Source organism: Mirounga angustirostris, unplaced genomic scaffold (genome assembly GCF_029215605.1).
Source record: "Mirounga angustirostris isolate CCGP_5_RB_7025 unplaced genomic scaffold, mMirAng1.0.hap1 SCAF_5, whole genome shotgun sequence".
NCBI lineage: Eukaryota > Metazoa > Chordata > Mammalia > Carnivora > Phocidae > Mirounga > Mirounga angustirostris.
The window spans coordinates 96,750,751-96,776,493 of NW_026991713.1; the positions used below are offsets into that span (position 1 = coordinate 96,750,751).

General features: G+C 52.3%; 1 protein-coding gene across 1 annotated transcript in view; it reads right to left on the reverse strand.

Moving 5' to 3' along the window:
- CD9 (CD9 molecule) overlaps nucleotides 1–19,194 on the reverse strand; it is a 33,110-nt gene extending 13,916 nt beyond the window's left edge. Inside the window, exon 1 of the mRNA XM_045874018.3 lies at nucleotides 18,968–19,194. Within this exon, the coding sequence (XP_045729974.1) occupies nucleotides 18,968–19,033 (66 nt within the window). The 5' untranslated portion in view covers nucleotides 19,034–19,194. The remainder of the gene's footprint in view (nucleotides 1–18,967) is intronic.
- Between the last annotated feature and the right edge of the window lie 6,549 nt (nucleotides 19,195–25,743).

A 25,743-nucleotide genomic window follows, 5' to 3' on the forward strand; every position in this document is an offset into this window, starting at 1 on the left:
GACAAGCACACACTAAGTGGGTCCTGACTGTGGTGGTCAGGCCCTGGCCTTAGCTCCCCTGGGGTCCTGGAGAGTTAAAGGAAAGAAGGCAATGCTTTCTTGTCTCCCCACAACATATGGAGGCCCAATGAGAGCCCTGAACAATGGGAGACTGAGGCTGCTGGCCTCCCTGTGGACATGACCGTGTTAACCTGAGAATGCTGTAGGCAGGGACTTCCCATGCACCGGAGGGAGGTCTCAATTTCAGTCAGCGCTTGGACACAAACCTTGTCCTCAGTCCTCCCTCTTGCCCTCATCTTGCTGGTGCTATTGCTGAGAACGCCTGGGACCGAAGAAAGGCCTGTGTCATTTATTGTCCTTTCTGCTCTATGCTTTCTCAATTATGCGCAATTATTTCTCCATTATGCTCAATTATTTCTCTTTGGGAATGATTCCACGGATAACAACAGTGGTACCCAAAAAACACCTGCAATGGTCAGGCCTCTTCCATTTTACCATTTCAAGGAGCCTGAGCCAAATCTGTAGAAGTCCGATCGTTTACCTGGTCTACACACACTGGTGGCGAGAAGGACATCATGCTGGAGAATTGGAACTAGGAGAAGACAGACTTCAGGTCTCACCCCGGCCAAGGACATGGCCAGAGAGAGTTGGGGGTCCCACACATGTGGACCCCACCCAAAACCTAGCATCATGCTGCTTGGTTGTCAAAGCTACAGCGTTTCACTAAAATGAGGAAGAAAAAGCGGCTGGCTCTGGACAAATGGAAAAAGCAGTGCTTGATCTCAGTTTCTTATGCTCACAGAACTCACAGAAAGAGAGGAGGAGGAGGAAGGTTCAAAACACCCAGGTGGAAGGGAGGGTCAGGGGTAGGACTGGGAGCACATGGTTCACACAAATCAGAGGAGTGAGTCTTACAGCCTTTTTGGATTGAATTACTGGAGTTAATTGGCCTGAGGGGAAGATATGTAAGCCATTAGCTGCCCTATTTTCTGGAATGCTATTGGAGAAATTGCTTCAGTTGGCAGGGTCATGATGGATGGCTGGGGGTCACAGGGCCACATATAATTGGCACCACCTAATAATGCCTCCTAGGTGTGCAGGTGGCACGATCTAAGGAGCTCTGGAGTACTTTCTAGAAGAATTCACTTTTTGGTGTGGCACTGGGGGGTGCCCCAGTCCGCCCACCTGGCTCTCACCCCTAGCTACTTGGAATACTAGGAGAAAACAAATGGCAAGAACCAGAGAGAGCTTTAACTTTGAAAAAAGGGCATGGAGTCAATTATGAAAGGACTCCATAAACTACGAAAACAGGGGTCCGGGAGGCCAAGAAGTTGCTGGTTTCCACCCGGGTGAATGAGCTGACCTGTGGCAGGAACGTGGGCCACACCGTTACCATGGCTGCCATCTTGCTTTTGCAACAATTCAGGATCTGAGCAGGTCTGATGTAGACGCTCAGTGAGCCAATTCCTGCTCACAGCCCCCCCCCCCCCCCCCCGAAAAGGACAGCAATCTGTCGAAGATCACCAACTGTGTGGTAGGGATGGAAGTGAAAAGTCCAGAGCCTCGACTCCCAGCCCGAGGCACCGCAGGGTCTACCTGGTTACCTCGTTCCCAAAGGAAGCCAAAGGGAAACATTTAAGTTTTGCCAAGAAAAGCTTCTTTGCCCCCAAATGGGCCCATCTATCTGACAGTGCAGACAGAAAAAGGAGAGCTTTTCCCCACTGTTGTGTTGGAAATGCTTGAATTCCTCATGCATGTTTGTTTTTCTTAGAAGATAGCCAGGAGAAAAACCTAAATTGAGGACATTCTACAAAATACTTGGCCAGCACTTCCCAGAAAGTGCTAAGGTCATCTCTGAGAAACCAGGGAAGACCTGAAAGTGTCACAGGAAAAGGGTCTTACTGGTGAAACAAGTGAGGCCCGAGGGAGCCTGGTTTAGGTAATAGTAATGTACCACATTGGTTCTTTCTTAGTTGTGACACATGCAATGTGGTCCTAGAGGTGTTAACCATAGGGGGAACTGATGGGGGAGTAGGGGGCTCTCTATACTCTCTTTGCAACCTTTCTGTACATCTGAAACGGTTCTAAAACTAAGCTGGGTTTTCTTCTTTCAAAGCCTATCCTAGGTCTATCCTAAATTTCGAAACAGAAACAAACCCTCTCTCCCTCCAGGCTCACTGCTCCCTTCTGGTTGCCTGGTGCTCTGACACCTGAGCTGGTGGCTTATCCACCTCCAGGTCCCCAGAAAGTTGTCACTATATAACCCAGCCTGTCTCCTGCCCTCCATGCCTCCTGCCTTCCATGTGCGGCAGCAGCCAATTCCCTGAAAGGCTCACGTGGCTTAGTTGCTCAGCTGTAAGGTTTTTTTTTTTTTTTTTTAAATATTTTTAAGATTTTATTTATTTGTCAGAGAGCAAGAGCACAAGCAGGGGGAGCAGCAGGAGAAGCAGGCTCCCAGCTGAGCAGGGAGCCCAAGGTGGGGCTCGATCCCAGGACCCTGGGATCATGACCCAAGCTGAAGGCAGATGCTTAACAGACTGTGCCACCCAGGCGCCCCTCAGTTTTAAGTTTTAAGGCGTTAGCTGTGGTTCACCTTTTCTGATCTCTCAGCAGCATGACACAATTGAACCCTGAGCCCACCTCCTCCTCAGCTGCCCCTTAGATGGAATCACTCAGGTTCCCAAATAAGTCCCCTGCGTTCTCGCCTCTGCTCATACCAGCCCTTCCCCCTGCAAAGCCGTTCTGACCACCGAGGCCTGCTGCTTCCCCACCAAGATGTCCTCAGCCTCCTCCCAAGGAAACACAAACCCGCGAGCTTCGCGCATGTTCTCTCCAGCGCCCTCACACGCGCCTTTCCTCTCGTGGGTGTGCTGGGCTTGGGTCTCGCTGGAGCACAAGCTCCTTCAGGGCAGGGCTGTTTCTCAGGCTTTCTAGTCCCTTGCCCTGTCCATACCTCGGGCATAACAGTGAATAAATTATCAGTCAATCAACAAATAATTATCCCATCAATAAGAGGATTACTTCAAGGGGACAGAATCTCTGAAACTCTCACCAGAAGCTCCTCTCTCTCTCTCCCCTCTTCCCTTCAACAAGCCTCCTTTCCCACCTGGCTTTTCATCCAGATCTCACTATAAAAGTCAGAAACTGCCAAGAACAGTAACTTGTCCAGAGAAAATATTGAGAAAGACCCACGAGGGCATGTGACGAATATCGCAGTGAGACTTAGGGACAAATCCATATAAAGTCTTTTGAAAATGAGACTTTATGAAGAGCCTATGAGTCACTGTCCTCACCCCACAAAGAAGTCCAGTTCGACATCCGGTCTTTGATGAGCGCACAGGTAACCCCATCACCTGGGGCTTATGCCGGTTCCAGGGGACACGAGAACCCAGCAGTGCGCCTGCTCAGGCCCATGGCGAACCGTTTCCTGGTCATCCCCTCTGCCACCACTGAACGCACACCTCACTAAAGGCACCCACGGGAAGATGAGTACTTCAGTGAGTCACCCCACAAACCTGGCTGGACGGTCAGGCCTGGAAATCTTATGCTAAAACACGCCTGGAGTTAGAGGCAATGGCTTTAATGCCGAAGGCAGATTGAAAACAAATTGAAGTGTAATGTCAGTTAGGGGCACCTCATTGCTCCGGACCCTATGCCTAGTTTGCAAAGCTGGCTCTAGTTAGCGCCTGAGGAAGTGTTTACAGACAGGCAGCCACCCTGACGGAAGCACTTGAAGAAAGCCTGCAGACAGATGTGACAAGAAGGAAAAGAGCAGCTGTGTGTGTGTGTGTGTGTGTGTGTGCGCGCGTGCGTGCATGTGCGTGCATGCGGCCCGGCAGCCCACCCCCTCAGGTGGAAAGAGCCCTGTTTGCTTCGGACAAATCCCACTTCAAAGAAAAATCTTCTCATGGTGAACAAATTGGGTGGTCTTGGCTAGGCGCCCCCTTTCCTCCTGGTGCCCTCTTTTCTTCTGTAATATGACCTCACTGGACATACATTTGTTTTTAAAGGACAAAATATTCATTATGATGTCTCTATCCAACTGCCTTAGAAAGCCCAGAAGGGGCAGAGTGGCTCATTCTCCACATGCCGTTTCTCCGAGGTCGGCCTCAGACTTTAGGTAGTCCCATTGGCACTTTGTTGGGGTTGGAGGCAGGCAGCAGTTAAGGGGCTAGGGGTAGGGGAAATGGGTTGCTTGCTTTCCTGCTTCCCATTGTCCTTCTGGAAAAGCAATGGCCATTTTGTTGCTCTGGTGAACCTGTGGTCAAGGTGATGCTGTAATATTCTTCAGTGAGGGGCAGGTGGCCTCACAGAAAGAAGGACAAAGCAAGGAGGCGGCGGCCCTGGCTCCGCCATCTGTGCCACCCAGGGCCTGGTCTACGTGCGCCAGGTGTCAGAGGCCCCTGAGGGGATGCCATACGTGTGTCCATAGAGTCCCCCATCCCACTAGGGGAGTCTCTGCCATACTTTTTTTTTTTTTTTTTAAAGATTTTATTTATTCATTTGTCAGAGAGTGAGAGAGAGAGAGAGAGCACAAGCAGGGGGAGCTGCAGGCAGAGGGAGAAGCAGGCTTCCCGCCGAGCAGGGAGCCTGATGTGGGGCTCGATCCCAGGACCCTGGGATCATGACCTGAGCTGAAGGCAGGCGCTTAACGACTGAGCCACCCAGGCGCCCCTCTGGCACACTTCTGCCTAGAAGCCCTGGATTTGTGGCCAGCCGTGGACTCTGGGTCTCACTCTGCTCTGCCACCTCAGTGCTGTTTGACACTAAGCACTTTCCTTGGCTTCTCCGCACCTCAGAGGTCTCATTTGTGAAAAGAGATCGCATGGCGCCTGCCCTCCCTTTCACCTAGCTGGGAGGGGATGACTGAGCGAGGTGAGGCACACACAACACTCTGAAAGCCACGACGTGGCACAGCCGGCGGGATTCTGTAGGGAAAATAATGCCAGGAATGAGAAGAATAAACCTGGAGAAAGACACAAGACAATAGGGCGGCAATTCACGGCAGTCGGTGGCTGTCGGTTGTGTCCCTCTACGACCTGAGGCGGCGGCCGGGCAGGAGGGAGCAGGGCGATTTAGGACACTGGGGTTCTGGTTTCTGTGGGTCTGCACGAGTGCACTGCGGTGGAGGGACGATGGATAAATTTACCTTCCCCACACCCATAACGCCTCCCGGGAGCTCTGTGAGGATGCGGCAGGAATGGTAATGCGAATTACCTCCGTGGGAAGGAGGTATTTGTGGAGCAGAAATGGAGGGGATGTTACCTCTTCACTTCCCTCCTTCAGAAAGATATGTACCAGCCCCGGTTGTTATTATTTATTTTTTAAAAGGTACCAAGCCTGGGAGACCTGTAGGCATAGTTGCCCATGGCACCCAGGAAATCAGTAACAGACCGAATACCAAGGATGTGAGTTTCCCCTATCAGCCTTTTCCGGGCCCCAAAATACCAGTCACACTTTAAGAAAACCTCAGAAGTGGAGATAAGGACCTCTATGTTCACACAGGCTTCAGCATTTAAAAACAAGTCAGGCCACCCAGACCTGTGGGCTCGGGCCTCACCCATCTCCATGGAAACCCTGGCTCACGGTGGACTGCCAAGCCTCGGATGGGCTGATTCACTCGTCAGGAGGCCGGGCCGGGCCCTGGCGACAAGCACAAACAGGAGCCCAGTCCCTACCACCTCTTCGGATCCTCTGCTGGCACTCTCCTCTCCCACCTCCTGACGAAGGCTGAAGCTGTCATCTTTGGAAGGGCATGGGCACCCTGCGGGAGCCGAGGCTGGAGTCCTCCGGGACCCAGTCCCACCGCAGAGAGAAACACCACCAAAAACCCAATTTTGCTCTACTGAACAGGAAAAACTGCCATGCCCTGCCTTCGCTGAGGATCCCAAGTAAAATGTTACTTCCTCGCAGAATTTGAAGATATCAACGTTAACTTTAGTTTTGTAGAGACGAGTCGGAAAAAACCCTGGAGGTGACGGTCCTGGAGAGTAAGTCCCTCTGTGAGTACGGTCATCCTGGGGGTCATCTCGGCCCTCTGGACCCCTTCTGCTCTGGGGCTTTTACTGAGCCACCGAGGGCAGAAGCTGGGCCACTGGGAAACATGTGGTCCCCAGACCAGCACTATCACCTGGGAATTTACTAGACAGGAAAATTCACTGTCCCCATCCTAGACTTACTGAATTAGAGGCGAGTGGGGTGGGGCCCAGCAATCCCCCCAGATGATTCTGATGCTCCCTCACGTCTGAGAACCAATGCTCCAGGCCTTTATGTAAGCACCGAACAACCGGAACCACATGGAGAAAGAAGCTTTCTCTGGGGGTTCTGAACCCAGAAACTAGCTTTCTAAATGCCAGTGCTGAAGGGCAGGAAGCCATGGAGGGGGTGGGTGGGGGGGTGGTATGAGCTCTCACTGGGCTCCGCCCAACATGGGGCAGAATTTCGCCATTCCAATTTACACTGCAATCCGGAGAGTGGGGGCTCAACCGTCCCACCTTGTGCTGTAGAGCCATGGGACTGGGCCTCAGTCCACCTTGAACTGCTGCATGGTGACAGTTAAGGGGGAGGATACAGGGCAGGTAAACAGGAAGGAAGCAAGAGGTATGAAAGAGATAATGGCTGGACAACTCCATCTTGAACCCACTGAGCTTGGGCATTCATAGTAAATGGGTCAAGTTAGAACCTGCATTTGGCTTCCAAAGAAGTACATTCATTACACAGGCTCAGCCCTGTGAACTCTCCTCCCCAAGAAGCCAAAATGATTCCCACAGCCTCCGTAGCAGGGCACTCTTGGTAAAAACTTCTTCCTGATTTCTGCAACCCGCATTCTCCCCAGGCTGGGCTACCATTACGTGTGAGTGGATTCTTTTCCTCAGCCAACCCTAAATCCTAGGGGGAAATTTTTTTTTTTTTTTAAAGAATACATGCAGAGGCTGATGGGTAATGACGTTGTAGGCTAGTGTTGAGTTGACTTTTGGCAGCCTTTCTGTCATGAGCAACTCCTTCAGAGGCTAGACAAAGGAAACTCAATCATATAATAATAGGAGCAGTTAATCTCTATGAGTATCCATGTGCGTCCCACATTACAGGCGGTGACCAACGTACATCATCTCATTTAATCATCTCATCACCTTTATTTTAGAGATGAAACAGGTTCCAAGAGGTTAAGTAACAACTTGCTTGAAGAGAGACAGCCTGCAAGGGGCTGCGTTCACACTGAACCTGATCTACATAGACGACTCAAAGCTCCCCTCCTCCTGACACTGTGCTCTCTCCCTGCCCAGCTGGGGAGTGGGAAGACTGGGAACCCCTAAGAACTATTCCTGGGGGACAAGAAGGTCCTCCGGACATGCTGAATTTGACAAAATGCTCTGACCTAAACCTTGCCTTGCCTGCTACGCCGAGGTGATTCAGACTCAGGGCACCGGCCCCCGCCGAGGGGAAAGCCAAGAGGGCCGGAGCGCTGACCACTAACTTCTTGGGGTTTGTTCTCTCGCTCTTCTTCCCCTCCCCCTCTGCTGAGGCTGGGAAAGGTGGTGGTCTCAAGCCCACCATCACCGGGTGTGAAAAGGCACCCCCTGGGGCCAGCTCTATCTTTTTCCTCCCTGTGGTGTCCACATAGAAGCCCTGGCGACTTTGGCCCTGCCCCGCTCTGGGACCTGGCTTCAAGGTGTCAAGAGAGTTCTAGATAAGAGGAATCGACCTCTTTTTGGGAAGCATGAGAAGTGAACAGGAGAGGTGCCGAGGCTGCCCTTCCTGGTTTGGAGGCAGAGCAGATTTCTTCTTCCCTATGGCTTTAGGTAGACTCCACAAACCTTGTGGAGTCTACCTGGAGGTGCCACCTGACCCTGGCCTCTGTCTGAGGCCAACTGCCTGATGGACAGAGCACACCGGGAGGGCACACCGGGGGGGGGGGGGGGGTTGCCAAATGGCCCTGATGCCGGGGCCACAGCCAGCTAATTGTTCAAAAACTGGGCCCTCTCCTCACCCACCTTTCCCACACTGGGGAAATCTCTGAAATGGGCATTTTGTGGACAGCTGGAAGGAGGAGTTCTCGAATTCACCTTCTGAAACGGATGCCTTTCGTGGTAAAGTTTCAGCCCGGAACAATCCTGTGTGAGGCGGCTTTACAGAACTGAAGCAAGAAGACACAGAGGAGTATGAGTGCTTAGGACAACTTCAATCTCTGAAACGTTCTGAGAGGCCGTGGTAACAGTCACTGTAGCCATAGCTGCCCAAACCAGTACCTGAGCTCTTGCTCTGAGCCAGGCACCTCGATACGCTTTATGTTAAATACGCCATCATTTCTAACAACCCTAAGACTTTGGCGGTATTACCTTCGTGACTCAAATAAGGAAAGTGAGGCATAGGGAGAGTCTCTGATTTGCTGCTTTCCCAGCAGGAATCTGCATTTTTGACAACTCCTCCCACCCCAACCACTGTGTACTGCTCCCTGACCGCACGTCGGGGGCACGTCGGGCGGGCACACCGGGAGGTCAACGACAAACCCAAGCATCCCTGAGAAGCCAGGCCCCTGGGGAGGCACACTTCTGCCTCTTGTGACCATTTACTGCCCTAAATACAGGCAGTATAAAAAATGTATAAATACGGGCAGTATAAAAAATGATGACACCTATCCCATCACCTATATAATTCAATATTTTAAAAATTGGAGTTATAAAATAAATATAATGAAGTTCAAAAAAGTGCTTGGTTTCCCCATGATTCCTCGGGCTTACCTGCATTGCTGATGTCCTAAGCACCTGCTTAGCCTGTTCTCTGACCTTGCAGGGGTTCACTTTCTGGGGATTCTGTGCACTTGGTTGTGGGGGGGGGTCTCCTGGACGGAGGGGCTCAACAGCTACCAGCCTACGGGTGCCCTCAGTTTGCTAAGCATGGCTCTTTGGGGCCATGGTGTATTCCAGCCTGGCCTCAGGGGAACATGACCTATGGGAGCAACAGTGGTATTTCCCAGGGAGAAGAGGAATATGAGGGAGCTAGATTTCTACGGTAAGGCCCTGCTGCCCCTTCTGAATATAAGAGGGCTGGTAGGACTGCCTTATACCCTTTGAAGTAGTTAGGAACATCCTAGCTGGAGATGAGGAAACGGGCTCAGAGAGGTAAAGTAACTTGCCCAAGGTCACAGAGCAGGTATGGAGCAACTTAGCCATCAGCTCTCTCCCTCTGTCACATGCATAGCTCGGGCCATGCAGAGGTCGGGTACTTGACTGCCTGGCTCATCCCTGGTGGAAGGGAGCTAGCGAGGTCCCCTCTCTGGGGTGTGGCAGGGGATGAAGGGCCTTGTAGGCTTTTTGTCAGTACACCTTTATGGTAATTAGGCAGCGACCTGGTCTGAACAAGTTCAAGAGATGACAAATCCTCCCTTCCAAGAACAAAGTCAGCATCATTTAAAAACCAGAGCCCTATTCGGCCCAAAAGAGAAGAAGAGTTTTAGCTAATATGGTGTGTTAATATTAAGTAGTTTGGGGATGAAGGCTCCAGAGGGAGGGCCTCTGCCCAAGATAACCTCTTTCTAAACAAGGAACCTCACTGCAAGTTTCCATGGCCCATTTGCCAGACCTGGAGCATACATCAGCCAGCCCATAAATCTGGTTACTGCTGAAAGCAGGCATTCTGATCTTAACCAAAATCATCTGATGTGGGGGATTGTTTTGGGGATGTTTTACTTTAAATTCCAGAATACCACACATTTGTTTTCCATTGTGTATGCCTCACTAAGATGCCTGGCGATTAGACACACACACACTCCACTCTTGTTTACACACTTCAGCCATGTGGACCAGCTAGCTTTCATTCCATCTGCGGGACCAGTTACCACTTGCCTGCAGGGCCCTGAGTGGTGGGAGATGCCCCTCTGTTTATACCTTTGAAGCAATGCCATGTGGTGTGTGGACTGGCGGTGTTGGCAACAGGCACACCCAGCACCGCTCCGTTAAATGGCCCTCCTTCCCCATCATGGGGCGTTCTGAACACAAAGCCAGGGGAGGGGCAGAAGCTGAGGTCTCCAACTGCTGCATCCAACCTATCATCTATCCTATCCCTTTGCCATGATCTCTGCCTTCGTTTCAGGTCTCTTAATTATAGCTGCCGTTTGCACAACACGGGTTTCAGCTTATATGCAGATTTTTGGGATAAATACAGTACAGTTCTATAAGTGTGTTCTCTCTTCCTTATGATTTTCTTAATAATATTTTCATTTCTCTTGATTATTTTGTTGTGAGAATGCAGCATATAACACATATAACATACAGAGTATGCGTTAATTGACGATGTTATTGGTAAGGCTTCTGGTCAACAGTAGGCTATTAGTAGTAAAGTTTTGGGGAAGGCAAATGTTCTAAAGAGATTTTTGATTGCATGGGGGTTGGTGCCCCTAACCCCCCACACTGTTCAAGGGTCAACTGTATGCTCCTGACCAGCTAGCCTGTAACACTCGCTATGTGCTACACCCCGCCTGCAGCACTTCACCTGTCCTCTTTAATTTTCACAACAGACCCACCAAGTAGGTAATATTTACTTTCATTTTTTAGCTGAGAAGACTTGGGCACAGAAGCAGCTCGTTGGAGATCACATAGCAAATAAGCCGCTGAGTGAGAACTCGAACCCTGGACAGTCTGACTGCAAAGCCCAGATTCTCAATTGTTTTGTGGAACTGTCTTTTCCATCAGTGTCATTAATTTCAGAATTTTTCACTTTTGTCCTGTCTCCCTCCCAGCCATATAACTGATCCCATTTCAAAAGTGCACTTTCTATCCATAAAGGATCCCAGGGGAGCCCACCTGAACTAGCAGAGGGCCCTACCTTCTCAGGATGGGAAGGCACCTGCCTCAGCCACCTGGCCTGGAGGTGCCACCTGACCCTGGCCTCTGTCTGAGGCCAACTGCCTGATGGACGGAGTCGAGAGAGAGAGAGAGAGAGAGAGAGAGAGAGAGAGAGAGAGAGAGAGAATGCGCTTCTTCCTGCTGGCCTCTGGCCCGAGAACTTCATCCATGCCCTTGCTGAACTGGCCAGAAAGTCAGCGTGGACACAGCACTGCTCTGGAAAATAGATTCCCCAGAGTAACTTGGCGTGTTTTCTTCTCACCCCAGCTTTGCTACTGCTGCAAGCCTCACAGTGCAGACACTGCACTGCAGCTGCCCACCGGCCACCGTCCTTGCGGCCCCTATAGGAATGGCCCCAAGGGGAGGCCCAGAACCCTACCCTTTCCCCACAGCACCATCCTGCCACCAAAGGGCACGAGCGGGCATGACCACAGGCCTGTGTTATAGCCCTGGCTATGGGGTCCTGGGAAGCACCTGCCACAGGAGGAGGATAATGCCAGCTTCTCATCCTAATGGGCCCTCCCCAGCACTGGGAGAGAAGCTAATTTCCATTTGAAACAAGCTTTCGGGGTCTCTTAAGGGTTATCTGTCTTAGGGAGTCAGAGCGACTAGACTATGGTGGGAGTGGGGGAAAGTAGAGGATGAGAAGAGGTTCTGAGGCTGGGAGAAAGGAAGCTTTAGAAAGCCCGAGCATAATAACGGATTTAAATCCATAGCCCTGTATCATGAGAAGCAATGTGAGGCCTTCACATTGCATCGGGGCGAGCGGGGAGAGAGTCTTAGTGGGAAGGGTTTCTTGTCTCTCTGGACTGGAGCAGGGCTGCTGTGGGGGTGAGGGGGCCTGCCGCCCACTACAGGGGGACACCGATGTGAGCTGGGCGTGAAAAACGGCGCACTGCAACTACTCCCCTAGACGGGGAGAGGGCATGTCAATTCAAACCTGTAAATAACTATGTCTTAGTCCGTTCAGGCTGCTGTAACCAACGACCATCGATCGGGCGGCTTAACAACAAAAATTGTTTCTCACAGTTCTGGAGGCTGGGAAGTCTGAGATCGAGGCACCAACAGACCTGGTGTCTGGTGAGGGGTTGTTTCCTGGTTCACAGAGGGCTGTCTTCTTGCTATAATCTCACATCGTGGAAGGGAGGAGGGTGTTCTCTGGGGCCTCTTCTTTTATAAGGGTACTAATCCCATTCACGGAGAGCTCTATCCGCGCGACCTAATCACCCCCACAGGTCCCACCTCCAAATACCATCACACTGGGTTTTAGGATTTAACGTATGAATTTGGGGGGAATACAAACATTCCAATCTATAGCAAACTGTCTTTTAAAAACACCAAACTTCCATTGACTTGCAAAGCAATGAGTTCATAAGTATGATTTTGCTTTTTTTTTTCTTTTTAAAGATTTTATTTATTTATTTGTCACAGAGAGAGAGCACAAGCAGGGGGGACAGCAGGCAGAGAGAGGAGGAGGCTCCCCGCTGAGCAAGGAGCCTGATATGGGACTTGATCCCAGAACCTGGGATCATGACCTGAGCTGAAGGCAGATGCCCAACCGAATGAGCCACCCAGATGTCCCTTTGCTGATCTTTCTATATCAAGTTTTAATAAATCAGTTTATCATTTATCTTGCTATTGCTTCAAACAATGTAGGTTTAAAGATAAAACTAGAATGTTATAGAAACCTGTTTTGATTTCAGTAAAACTGTCTGATTTACTTTATTGTATTTTTAAGTCCCAGTCAAGGATTTTCTGCTATGATCCATGTGCTGTATTGTTTTTATACTTGGACACTGACATGCAGCTCATACTGGGAACAGAAGCAAAGGGCTATGTCCTGAGCAATTTGGAGGTGAGGGATTGGTAGAGGTCATGGGCCATTGGCCTTCCTGGCCTAAGAGGTGTACACTGGAACCTGGAATGGACGTTGATCATAATAGTAACAGGATTAAGCTTTGAAGGGTGACTCTTAACAAGGCCAGCAAGAGTCACTGTTTCAGCATCCCTGCGCAATGCCTGGCAAGAGGACTGAACAAGAAGGACCTTTCAAAACCAGATTTCTTATTTTCTCCAAGTCAATAGTCCCCACACCTCTCCACCCAGGGATCTTTGCTAGAATCAAATGAATCCAGGCCCCTCTCCATCAAAGGGCTTCACCCTCCCCTGCTATTCAACCAAGCTGAGTATCATCTCCTCAGGAGTCCAAATCCCCAAACAACGTACTACCCCCCCGCCAAACTCCTCCCTTTCCAAAGTCCTCAAGGACAAGGCCGGGGAAGGTTGGCTGATCTTAGTCTCCATTTGGTGGGAAGGAGGCAGAGGGAAAGACAGAACTCAGTTCTTCCTAAACAAATACAAATTACCCAAGCTACGGGAAAACCTAACCGAAGAAGCAAAACTTAGCTAGAAGCTCATAAAGTTGGATTCTTCATGTGGACTAGAAATACAGAATACTCATTAAATTAATCGAGAGTCAAAGCCACTCCTTGGGCAATGATTAAGCTGAGAGTCAGAGCAAGTATGGGTGGGGAGTCCAGCTCTCCAGTCTAGGCTGCTCTTGATCATCAGGGAACTTAGCCTTTCTCAAATCACCCCGTATTCTGCCACACAGTCCCTGGGTAGTGGCAAGGCAACTCCCTGCTCATGGCTGAAGCATGGGATTTCAGAACAGAGAAGAGGTTGCTTGGAAACCAAGAGAGAAAAACCAATATGAGGTGTTCATTGGCCTCCAGAAAAAAAGCCAAAAAAAAAAAAAAAAAGAAGCAAAAGCATTTTTTGTGGAGGCAGGTCTCATTGATTTTGTGGAATTCCCTAAAAAGGTTAAGGTCCATGAGTCTAGGATGATGGCACACAGTACTTAAAAACGATTCAGAACAAAGTACTTTTTTGGGGTGGTGGTGGTGGTTGGGGGTGGGGGTGGGGGTTGGGGGTGGGGGGGGCAGTTGGAATTACCGGATGGATGTAATTATTATAAAATTATCTCATCTGGAGACAGGATGCTGCTTTTCACAGCTGCATGCCATCACTTGATGGAAAATGAAAATGTCCCTGGACCAGCATTACTTTTTCCACAGAATGAAACAGGCAAGTGATCTCCCATCAGACTTCAAAAACATAAATTAAAGAAAAAATGTATCGTTAAGATTAGCCCTTCTGGTCTCCTGAATTCCCTCAGTTGCAGAGGACATTTCCGAGTAGTTGAGAACACGGGGCCAACAGGCTCTTGCCGAGTTTCAAAACCCCAGAACAAGTAAGTCATTGCTCTCCCGTATGGAAGAGATGGAGAGGCGGTTTCTGCACAGCTTTGGTTGAAAAGACCTGTGGCAGGCCCAGAGGCAGTCCCACTGAACCCCCCGCCCCCCCCCAGAACTGGTGGGGGGGAATGCAGAATATAAACATGCACCTCCTCAAACTTCACTCTCTTCTCCCCAGCTGGACACAGGTCTATCGAGAATACTCCTGGTCTACTAAGGAGACAACAGGTCACAGAAGCCACGATGACCCATGACCTCAGGTCCCCCGCCCTCACCCACAGCCAGGCACACCCAGGAAAGAACTGTCAAGGCTTGGGTTCTTTAGAAGAAAAGGTGCTTTTGCCAGCTCAAGGTGTATTATTAAGTTCCAAACTGTGCGACCCAAAGCCACACCTCCTTATAAAACGGACTTGAACCGGAAAACAAACACGCAAATCAAACATGGGACACCCAGCACTGTGTTTAACAGGGAAGATTCACCTCTAATACAAAAGGGTGTGAGAACGCAGACTTGTGACATCTGAAGTCACAGAGGACTCAGTTAGCAGAGTTAGTTAGGTGCTCTGGCAAGGACAGCCCTCCATGGGGCTGCTTATCAAAGTGGTTCCAAATCCCAAAACCTCTTCCTTTGAGTACAAAAGAGTAAGGTCTGGAATGGGGCCATGGGGCACTTTGAAAGGAAAGGGGTAGGGGGTGTGTGTGTGGGTGTAGAGGAATCCTCCATCCCCCCAAAATCAGGAGCTGGAGCTTTGCTACTGACAACCATTGCAGGGAAAAGCGAGGGGCAAGCCATCAAGATTCCGGGCAGGGGAGAAGTCCTCTTTTCCTTAGCAGATGCAGACACCTGGCCTCACCTCACCTCTCCCCAAACCTGCCAGCCTCAGTACAAACACTGCCAGCCTTACCAGAGCTCCCGCTGTCTGTGTGCCAAAGGTGGGGAGCCATTTTAGGCAACAGTCCCAGCTGCTTGCTCAGCCCGATGCTGAAGGCCAACAGCTTCTGGGGGAAGCAGCAAGTTGGGTGGGAGGGGCTTTTGCCTCTGCCTGCCCCGCTAGGTCCGTACCCTGCCCAGACCCAGAAGCCTGAGGTCTTAGGGGTTCTCTGCCGTGTAGTTTATTTTCAGGAGTGGGGCCACCCCACAGTCAAATGTGGAGCCGCACATGCAGTGGAGTGGGTGTCCTGAAGCAGGAATCACAGAGGTGGGGTGGATCACGAGGATGCAGGAAGAGAAGGGGGGCGGAATGTGTGGAGTGTGGATGCCTGCCTACATCCCTGGTTTCAATTTCCACACTTCTTGGGGAAGGGCTCCCACCCTCTCCACTGCCTCAATCTACTTTCTCAACTGTGGCGTAACAACAGCTTGGGTTGGAAGTTTACTGTGTCTGGGGTTAGCTACTATGCCAAGGGCATCCCATACATTGTCTCGTTGAACCCATGGCAACTCTATGGGGTAGACACCAGCTCCGTCTGCTCATGGCGGCGGGGGTGCTGAATCCAGAGCCGTGCACTGACCAGTGCACAGGACTACCACAGATAGCTGAGGGCCAGGAAAACAGAAAACCCCCAAACAGAGGGACCCCACCCAGGGCAATAGAGGGAAGTGTGAGGTTAAAAGGAAAGAGACCAAGAATCGGGCCTCAGAGGTAAAGACCCAATGAAGCCAGGCTCCGAGGACAAGCCTTAGTAGCCCCTGTGCATTTCCATCTCCTGACTCGGGTTTTGGGTTGTGTGGGAAAGTGCTGTTTCTGCAGGCACTGGGGGTGGGGCTGGGCTCACAGACTGAGCAAAAGGGACCTTTGGTGACCATTTATTTCAACCCACTGGTTTTACAGATGAGCAAACTGAGGTCTGGAACACAAAAGCCACCTCCCCAAGGTGTCAAAGTGACGTAAGGACAGAACTAGACTAATACCCAGGTCCCTGTCCAGATTTCCACTATTTTTTGGGGGGGGGGGGGGGAGGCAGGGCGGTCTAGAGGAAAACAGAGAAACAACGGAGAGCCAAGAAGTTAGCGTTGTGGGGGTGTTGGATGAACAGACTGGTAGCTGGTCTGGCTGTGAGCATCAGAGGCCCTACTCGGGGAGGGCAGGCTCAGCTGTCACCCAGGGTCCCATGGGGCTGAGGCCGGGGCCCGCGCAGAGGTGTACCTTCTCCCCACCCTGATCATCCCACTGCCACTGAGGTGGGTGTCTTCTCTCTGGGTCCCTGCTAGGCCACCCCTCTCAGCATCCTTTGTTCATGAGGTGCTGGTGGCTCCTGGCCTCACAACTCCTGTCTTCCAAGGCCCACATCAGATCCCAAATGCCAAGTTTATAAATTTCTGGTCTCAAGAGAAAAAGGTAACTGGTGCTATCATAACAATCTGAGCCGTTCCCTTTAAAGGTATTTCTGAGAGCTTGCTTCTGCCCAGCTGGGCATGGCACCAGGTTGGGATGGAAAGTAGCTGCACTTTAAGCTAACCAGACCTGCCTTCAAACTTACTTCTGATGCTACACATGACCCTAGGTAAGTCACTTCACCTCTCTGGGGACTGGTTTCCTGGTCATCGGTACCATGGGGATAATGCTTCCTGCTCTGGCTTATGTCATGGGACTTGGAAAAAGCCTCTGCAGACTGTAAAACGCTGCACAAGTGGATCCTGATACTCCCTTATTCTATCATCTCTACAGGGACCTTAATACAGGACTACTGAACAATTGTTAATTCAGGAAAACGTAGCTTATTCTCCCCCCCCCCCCACTCATTACCAGGTCCCCTTGTTGATTTTGTGACGGAGACAGAAGAGGATGGGACTCAAGTCAGGGACCCAGGGCTTGTGGTATTGGTTTGGTCTCTGGGATCCTGGGCCATCACCCCTCTCTTGTTCTCTGATTCCTCACTGTGACTACCAGGGCTGGACTGGATGACCACTAAAGTCATTCCTAATTCTGGACCCAAATATTTCCAGATTCAGTCATGTCTGTTTCAAATGACATAGCTGACCAGCAGCGCTGGTCCAGGCAGGGGCAGCTCTGAATATGGGTGGGGTGATGGGCTGGAGACAATAAGAGACTGAGCAGATACCAGAGGAGACCTGGAGCCTCCCATCAGGCTCCTGCATGTGCCACACGGCAGAAGGGTAAGGGTGTGTGTGTGTGTGTGTAATGAAGGCACATGGCAGTCTGTGGTTCCTTCCTGGCCTGAAACCCTGATGCAGCCTAGGCAGATAGCTGAGGACCAAGCAACAGCCTGACAGGGGAGATTGTGCTGGGGAGGGAAGAGGAAGACTCCCCCCAAGGACAGGGGTGGGGTGGGGTGGGGCTAGCCTGCCTTCTCACATTCTTTTCTGGTGCCAGAGGTTGGTGAGGAGGAAACCAAGCCTGGGAGAGAGCTGGCTGGCTGTTGGGGGCTGGTGGGAACACCAGGAGGAAGAACTGCCCACTGCCGGGGAGGGGTCTCCCTAAAACAGGCCAAGTGTTGGGCAGGGGCACATCTATGTGCCATCCTCACTAGAACATGTGTTGGGTATGTTGACTCTTGCAAGGGCAGGTCAGTCTCTTACCTTCAGCTCCGGAGGGAGGATTAAAATCTCAAGAGGTTTGCCCCAAGGTTCGTGGGGACCCCAGTGACCAGCTCCCGGGGAGTAAGTACAGTATATTTTTTGTTACAAGGCTCTGGTGGCAAGCCTGTTTCTACAGCCATCTCTCTAGTAGTACAGGGGCTGCCTTTCCAAACCCCTTCTGTCCATCTGTGTGCAGACTCAGGACACAGACTCAGGACCCCAAGGTTCCCTATTCCTTGCTTCTTTCTGCCTCTGGGTGGTCCCTTAATCCCCCAAGAGAAGATGTGGAGGGGACATCCGCCTTTCCGCTGCCTGCCTCTGGCTTTCCATTTGCCTAAAGGCTGAGTGCGGCCAGCAGTGGGAGTCCTGCGGCTCCCGGCCCGGCCCGGCGTCCTCTCCAGGTGAACCACTCTCCGTGGCCCCGCCTAGCCACTGGGTGGGCCGGCACAGGGGTGTAGGCGAGGCGGGAGGACCCGGGCTGGCAGTGGGCGGATGGCACCTCATCTTCCCCCGGAAATGGAGAAACACAGGACTAAAAGGGCCAGCAGGCATGTGCCCCACCTCTCCCCAATTCTCCCAGAGTTCTCTCCAGTTCTGATACTTATCGCCTTTGGGAGGAAAAAAAAAATCAAGAGAAGCTAGTCTTTCAGGTAGTTTCGAGGGAGTTCCGACTTTCCCACGGCGGGCTCAGAATCAAGCCTGCAGGTACCTCGAGGGTGGAGGGGGTCTCCCACTCTCACTCAGGGACGGGGTCCCAGTCCTCCCTCCCTCTCCCTTTCCAGTGTAAAAGTGTCAACAGCTCTGGGCTGAGCTCTCCCCGCTGCACTGAAGTCCGCAAAGCGCCCGCATCCCCCCCTCCTCGCGGCCCCCGCCACTCGTGAGACCCCACCCAGATCGCGACCTGTACTGCCCGCCACAGTCCTCCTCGGCCAGGGCCTGAAGTTCCCAGAAGAGGGGTGCTCCGTTTCTCCCTGCCGCCTTCTCCTCCTTCACTCGGAGGGGCTGAGGGGAAGGGAGCAGACACGACTCCCACCCCAAACCCTCGGCGAAAAAGAGGGCCGGGGCCGGTCTCCACCCCCCAGCTCCCCACGACCCCCCGCGTCCCGCCGCCGGCTCGGCTTCGGAGGAGCCCCCTACGATCGTGCCCGCCCCGCTCGTCTCCGGCCCCGGTCGAGGAGCCAGCTGGCGGCCGCGGTGCCTCGTCTCCTCCCGCGGGGAGTCCACCCGGCGCGGGCAGTGCCAGTTACCGGCAGCCCCGACCGCAGACAGGGTCCCCGGGACGAACAGGTGGCTCCGGAGAGGAGCGCGCGGCGGCCGCGCTCACTCACCCAGAAGATGAAGTTAAATCCGAAGAGCAGGTATTTGACGCACTTGGTGCCTCCTTTGACCGGCATGGTGCGGGCTAGACTGGCCTGGGCCGGGCTGGTGTGGCAGTGGAGGACGCGCGGCCGGGACGGGGGGCACCGCACTTCAGACCGAGGCTTCGGCGGCTGCGGGTGGGCCTCCGGGCTGCACTTTTAAAAAGTGCCACTCCTTACTGCGCGCGGCGGCTGCGGTGCGCATGTGCCGCGGACCCCGCCCCCGGCCGACCCGGCCCCTGGCCCCACCTGCCCCGCCCATGCCCCGAGGCGGGCTCCAGCCCAGCTTCCGGGGGGACGCGGGGCTCAGCAGTCCTGGAGCCCGCACTCCCCTCTCCGCTCCTGCCTCCGGCACAGCCCTCTCCCCCACCGAGTTGGCTATACCCTCCTTCCCGCCGCGGACCTCCCCCTTTCCTCTCAACCGTCCTGGGATCTTTCCAGACTACCCCCTCCCCATCCCCCCGCTTCTACCTAAGAGTTCTGTGGAGGCCTTGCCCTTCAGTTCTCGCTTTGTTGATTCTGGTCTTCCTGCCTGAGCCCTCTGCTTTGGGAGACCTTTCTCGGGTCGTTGGGGGTTGGGGTCGAGTCCCCTTACTCAAGGCAGCCTGCCCGCGGAATGAGGGCTCTTCTTGCGCTGGGCTCGATTTGAAGGGAAGCTGCCTGGCTTTATTTCTCCTTGAGGCGGCTCCTTGCTCCTTCATGGAGGACACTCTGTATTTGGCATAGCTGGCAGTCCAGGTGGGAAGAGAGGTTGGAGGCTTATGGGAGTAAGTTTCAAATACGATCGCCGAACAGTAATATGGCTGAGAGTCAGGTGGTCCTGCAGTGCTTCCTGGCCTTGGGGTTAGATGCCCTGAGAGAAGACAGAGTTCGTAGCCAGGCTTCTGTTCTTGCCTCCACCTTCCCTCTTGCACTTTGACCTCCAGATGCTGAGGTCTGAGCCCCTTTCTCCTCTGCTCGACAACTTTCTGTAGCTCCCCACATGCAATGACCCAAGTTGAAAGTCCCCGTCTTGCATTCTGTTCCTCTTGTGTCTGTGCTGAACGCTGCTCTACCTGGCACACGCTGCCCTACTCAGCTCCCCACCTCTGCGTGGCCTAGCCCTGCCTTTGGCATGTGGTATGTGCCTTCTGGCTGCCTGGCCCTACCTTCTTCAGTTGTAGAAACTCCGAGGCTCCTCAAACATTCCTCTACTGTTGCTCACCAGAGAATGAGGAGATTCCCTCTTCTTTTGAAGTCCCCAAACCCCTTTGTATTTTTTTTTTCAAAATGAAGTTTCCTTTACAAAAGCAAGAAACATCAGAAAATACCAACAAGGAAAAAAAGAACATAAGTCAAATTTCACCCACTAGAAACAGAGGGTGTTGCCCTTTGTAGCTCTTATTTTGCTGCTTATTATCACTCTCAGTTGTCTCGTTGATTCATTCAAAAACATTTTTCAGGATCTACTCATAAGGGAATCATTAGGGGCAGGAGCTGGGTGTCCCCCGGTGGAGGGATTCAGGCAGCCAGATGATGGGGGAGAGTACGGTTTGGGGATACAGAGATAGGGTTGGGGGCTGAGGGAGCTCAAAGGAGGAGCCTCTGACACAGACTGGGAAGTGATGCTGCAGAACCAAAGGAACAGTTGTTTCACAGGAGAATCAAAGTCTGGGGCCCGGAGCTGTCTGGGGTCTGGGTTGGAGCTCATAGCTGGGGGAGGTACTGGGTAGGTAAAGCTGGAGACCCAGCTGGTGAGTTGAGGGGGGGCCTCCCCTTGCTGTGTGATTTAGGTTGATGGCTACCTGTATTTTAGGCAGTTGGGTGGAGGAGGGCAGGAGGTGTAGGCAGCAAGCCCTTTGAGGATAAGGACTATTGTTTGTCTGTCCTGACCTTGGCTCAGAGCTTTTGGGGGATTATGAGGAAGGTGACAGGTGACGTGTTGTATCAGGGGCCCTGCAACTGGGTAGTATGAGGGGAGCATGGGACACAGAAGATGAGGTGAGGACATGTGGAGAGCAGTTAGGAGGCTCTAGAATAGGTCAGGTGAGAGAGAAGTGAACAAGATGGGGCGATGGGGTGTAGGCTAGACAGTGCAGCAAAACCAGAAGAGAGAACCGTGTGTGTGTGTGTGTGTGTGTGTGTGTGTGTATGCGTGTGTAGGCGGGAGGGGTGGGGGAGATCCCAGCCAGAATAGCTGGAGTCAGATTATGGGGAACTCCATTCACGTGTTCTAATGCTTCTTGGGAACCTACTGAGAGGAGGCACCGGAAGCAGAAAGACCAGGGCTCCCTTCAGTGTTGCATAATACCAAGAGCGGCTGAGTGGAGGAATTTTGGTAATGCTTCACCTTCGTCACTCACCCTAATCTAGTGTCCACTGAGGATGGTTGGGGCAGGGCAGTATGTGGGGGCGGTAGAAAATCAGACAATATCCCATTGTGCCGCTCTCAGGTGGGTGTCCCCCGGTGGAGGGAGAACAGGTGGAGCGAAAGAGGATTTTATCTTTTGATATTCGTCTCTCCTCTCCTTCCCTCACCCCCACCCGTTAACCAGCGCAGGTGGGAGGAGAGTTCAGTAAATATTTAAGCTTATAAGAGAAACTACTTAGGGTAATGTGCATATTGAATGAGGTAATCCCCTAGGAGGGCTAAGTACAGTGCCTGTCACACACCTGCGCCAAGAAATGTTAGCTGTTGTCACTGTTACTGTTACAGAAGCAATGGAGGGGGGTATGGTGAAGCTCCAAATTACATACAATCAAGGGGGTCCTTATAATGTGAGTGTGGCGATCTGAATTCTTGGTCCGACCCTTTGGTTTATTTTGGACAAGTCCTTCCTGTCTCTGGGCGTCAAGCTCCTCACCTGTAGAATGCGCATTTTGGATTAGGAGATGGCGGGGTCCCCTCCATTCTGACAATCTATGTTGCAAAAAGCCTCTGGGCCAAAGTGTGTTTATTACAGGCAGTTAGTTCTACAGGCAACCAGGAAAGGGAGAGATGGAAAAAATATGGTTTGCTTTAGCTGGAAGGGGAAAATCTGGGTAAGCCCCTGAGTCAGAGATCACATGGAGGCAGAGAGGGCTTCCAGGCTTTGTGGTGCGGGGAGTGGGGAAACTTTCCCTCCCTTGCCTCAGGGCATCCTGTTTCTGGAAAAACCTGGGTTCAGGCTGAAGGTCCACTTTGGCTTGTGTGCGCCCTCTGCTGGTAAGATTTGAACCCTCGGGGCCAGGCGAGCTACTGACCTGCCACACCCATATCCTGGGGACTGCTCCTTGCTGCCGCTCTGGGAGGCCACAGGCAGGACCCACACTCTCCCTGGCTGCTCACTGCCCTCCTGGCTACCCCACCAGGGATCATTTTGGGGCCTGTTTTCTCCCTGCTGCTGCTACTGCAGCATTTCACCCTGCTGACCATACCTTCTTTCTGGACATTTCTCCCTCGGTGTCTCTGGTGCTGTACCATTTTGGTTCACGCCCTTCCTTCACTTCCAGAAACTTCTTTCCTGCTCCTCTTACTAACCTCAAATGCCACCACTTCATGAAGAACACCCCAGTCTTCTCCTCCATGGATTACCTTGTTTGAATCTCCCTCACACTGACTCATTGACCTTCATCATGTTCTCTTGTGGGTACACATTTTGGTGGTGAGCTCCTCTAAAGTAAACTTCACCTGATTAATTTCTGTGTTCTCCGTAGCACCCAGTCCCTTGCTGGCCGGTCGGGCACCCTGCAACGTGTGTGGAGACACTGCGGAGGAGTGGGCCTTCCTCAGGCTTTGGGCCTCTGACCCTCTCTCAGCTCTCACTGAGCACTCACCCCCTCTCGCCATTTCTCTTTGGAGCTGACCTCTCCCTAAACTCGTCCTGGTATCCAAGGGCCTGTTGGGCAGTTTCACTTCAATGGCCCCTCACGCCTGAATCCCCCAAATCTGTGCGGAGGTCACCTTGCGTGCCAGAGGGCGTTTCGCCCCCGGGATTAAGTTAAGGATCTCGGGATGGGGAGGTTATCCTGGATTACACGGGTGGGCCAGGTGGGATCAGCGGGAGTCCTTATGAGAAGAAACAGGAGGGCCAGAGCCAGAGAAGGAGACGTGAAGGCAGAAGCAGAGGTCCGGGTGATGTGGGGGCACGTGCCGAGGAATGCAGGCAGCTGCTTCCAGAAGCTGGCCGCAGCAAGGAAGCCGATTCTCCTGTAAAGCTGCCCGTGAAGGAACAACTCATTTTAGACTTCAGTCCTTTAGGACTGTAAAATGATGTGTGTTATGGTAAGCCACTAAGTGGGTGGTAATTTGTTACAGAAGCAATAGGAATCTCAAGACAAATATCCAGATCAGAGTTCATGAACTTGAGAGCCTCCCTGCCCTGGAGGCCCGTCCCCGTCAGCCCCGAGATTCACAGCACCTGTGACTGCTTCGCCCTCCAGCCCCACACCTGCCTCTTGAATGTGGCTCTTGCTTCCAGAATCTCTCCCACCACTTCTGGCAGTTACCACCAGGCTGCCCAATTCAGAGATAAGGAAGCAAGCCTAAGGCAGGAGATGGTGATTTATGGCCCGAGATCAGGCCTCGAGCCTTCTGCTTCCAGCTCCGGGTGCGTTTCTCGGACTTCATTCCTCCTGCCTCCTGTAGGCCAGGCCCTCAAAGCTCTTCCTCAGCCCAAACAACTGTCCTACCCTCCTCCTGACCCCCTGTTGTCACTTGTTCAGTCTGCACACATCGCTCCACCCATTGTCTTGCACCATCGACGGGCTTGAGCTGTGCTGGGCTGCTCTCCTCCCAGCCACACCTTTGCACTGCAGTAAACACACACCCAGTCATCGTGGGCTGCCCACGGATAGTGGGCAGTTCATGAAGATGCCATGGAGGGCTGGAGGAGGGATGACAGACAGCTCACAGGCCAGAGAACACCCTTCTAAAAACCCTTTCTGGGTGTCTCTTTCTGCAGGCTCCCATTCTGTGGCAGCTACTCTTGCCTAGTCGCCTGCCGCACCCCCCCCCCCCCCCCCAGCTCAGCCTCCACCAGCCAGCCTTCTGTCCCCATGGAGTGGTGGAGCACTCACTCCGTGTTTCCAGTTTGTATTCTCCACTCCCACTCCCCCAGCTCAGCAAAGCAAGTCATATTTCTCAGGATCTGTCCTCTTTAGGAGACTGGGGGTGGGGAGGGGGCCGGAGGTAATGAATATTTAATATACTTTTGTCCTACTCCTAAAGCTTTGCTTTGTTCCTTCCTACTCAGTGTTCCTGCTTGAAAACCTCCTAACTCCCCCTTCATCGACACTGTTTTCCTGAGCACTTTCACCTTCTAACAGAGTGGAGGCTTTTCTTTTTTTTAAAGATTTCATTCATTTATTTGGGAGAGAGAGGGAGAGAGAGAGAGCAAGCAGGGGGGAGGGGCAGAGGGAGAGGCAGGCTCCCCACTGAGCAGGGAGCCCGATGTGGGACTCGATCCCAGGACCCTGGGATCATGACCTGAGCCTAAGGCAGATGCTTAACCGACTGAGCCACCCAGGTGCCCAAGTGGAGACTTTTCCTAGGATGTGTCCTGTTTATGGTCTGCCTCCTCCTGCTGGAATTTAAACTCCACTAGAGTGGGTGGTTTGGACTGTCCTGTTCGGAGATGTGTCCCAAGTGCCTTGAACCTGACACACAGTAGGTGCTCAATAAATATGTATTTATTGAACATACGAAAAGCTAATGTTCCAATTCTAAAATCATCACAAAAGCCCTTTACCGTATTTACAATTCTGTCCTTACTCTTGGGAGACTGTGTGCCCTCCCGTGTCTACGCCTAAGTTCCCACCTCCTCTGTCCTCAGCCCCGGCTCCCGGCCCAGGACCATCCTCTCTTCCCCTGTATGCAGCTGACCTGGCTTTGAGGCCAGCGGGGGCCCTACCCCTGCCCCAGTACCCTTGGTCACCTCAGTCTGCTCTGCCCCCTCCCTGTACTCTTGTAGGAATTTCTTTCTGAATTACCTGCTAGACTCTATTCAGACATTGTCCTGGATGGTAATATGACATTTCATGCGTCTTAAAAAAAAAATCTCCCCAACTAGATTATCAGCTCCTGAGGTACCCACTGTAGGTACTCCAGAGATAGTGAAAAAATAGTCCAAAGAATAACACTTGGATGGGCACATATGATGTGCTAGGGACTGTTCTAGTTGCTAGATAAGCTCATTGAGCCCACAAATGGCCCCATGAGGTTGATAGTCTTATGATCTTTATTTTACAAATGGGTAAACTGAGGCACAGGAGGTTAATGAACTTGCTAGGAAGCAGCAGAGCCAGGATTGTCCAGTTCCAGGACCAGGGGCTCAATAAGTGGATGTGTTAACATTGGCACTGTTCTTTGCTTTTTTTTTTTTTTTGCCTCCGATCATCGAGGAGGATGAAAGGGCTGCAGGTGACGCCACAAGGGTGGTGTCATCCTGAAGGTGCCACCGAGCAAGCCAGCAAGCCGACTCTCTTGAGTGTCAGGGGCTGACCGCAGGTGGTAGTTGCACCTTGCCTTGTCTTTCTGAGCCTCCCTTTCCACAGCTGTGGGGACAGCAGACTTACTGCTTTTTCTCTACCTCACTGAGTGGGGATGGCTGCTGACTTCTGTTCTGGGTGGTGGTTCTGGATTCAGGAGGAGGATCGGAGGTTGGTCACAGGCTCCTCCTGGAGGGGCAGTGTGTGTTTGTGTGTGTGTGTGTGTGTGTGCGTGTGAGAGAGAGAGAGAGAGAGAGAGAGAGAGAGAGAGACCTGGGACCTTAGTGTGTGGGTTCAGG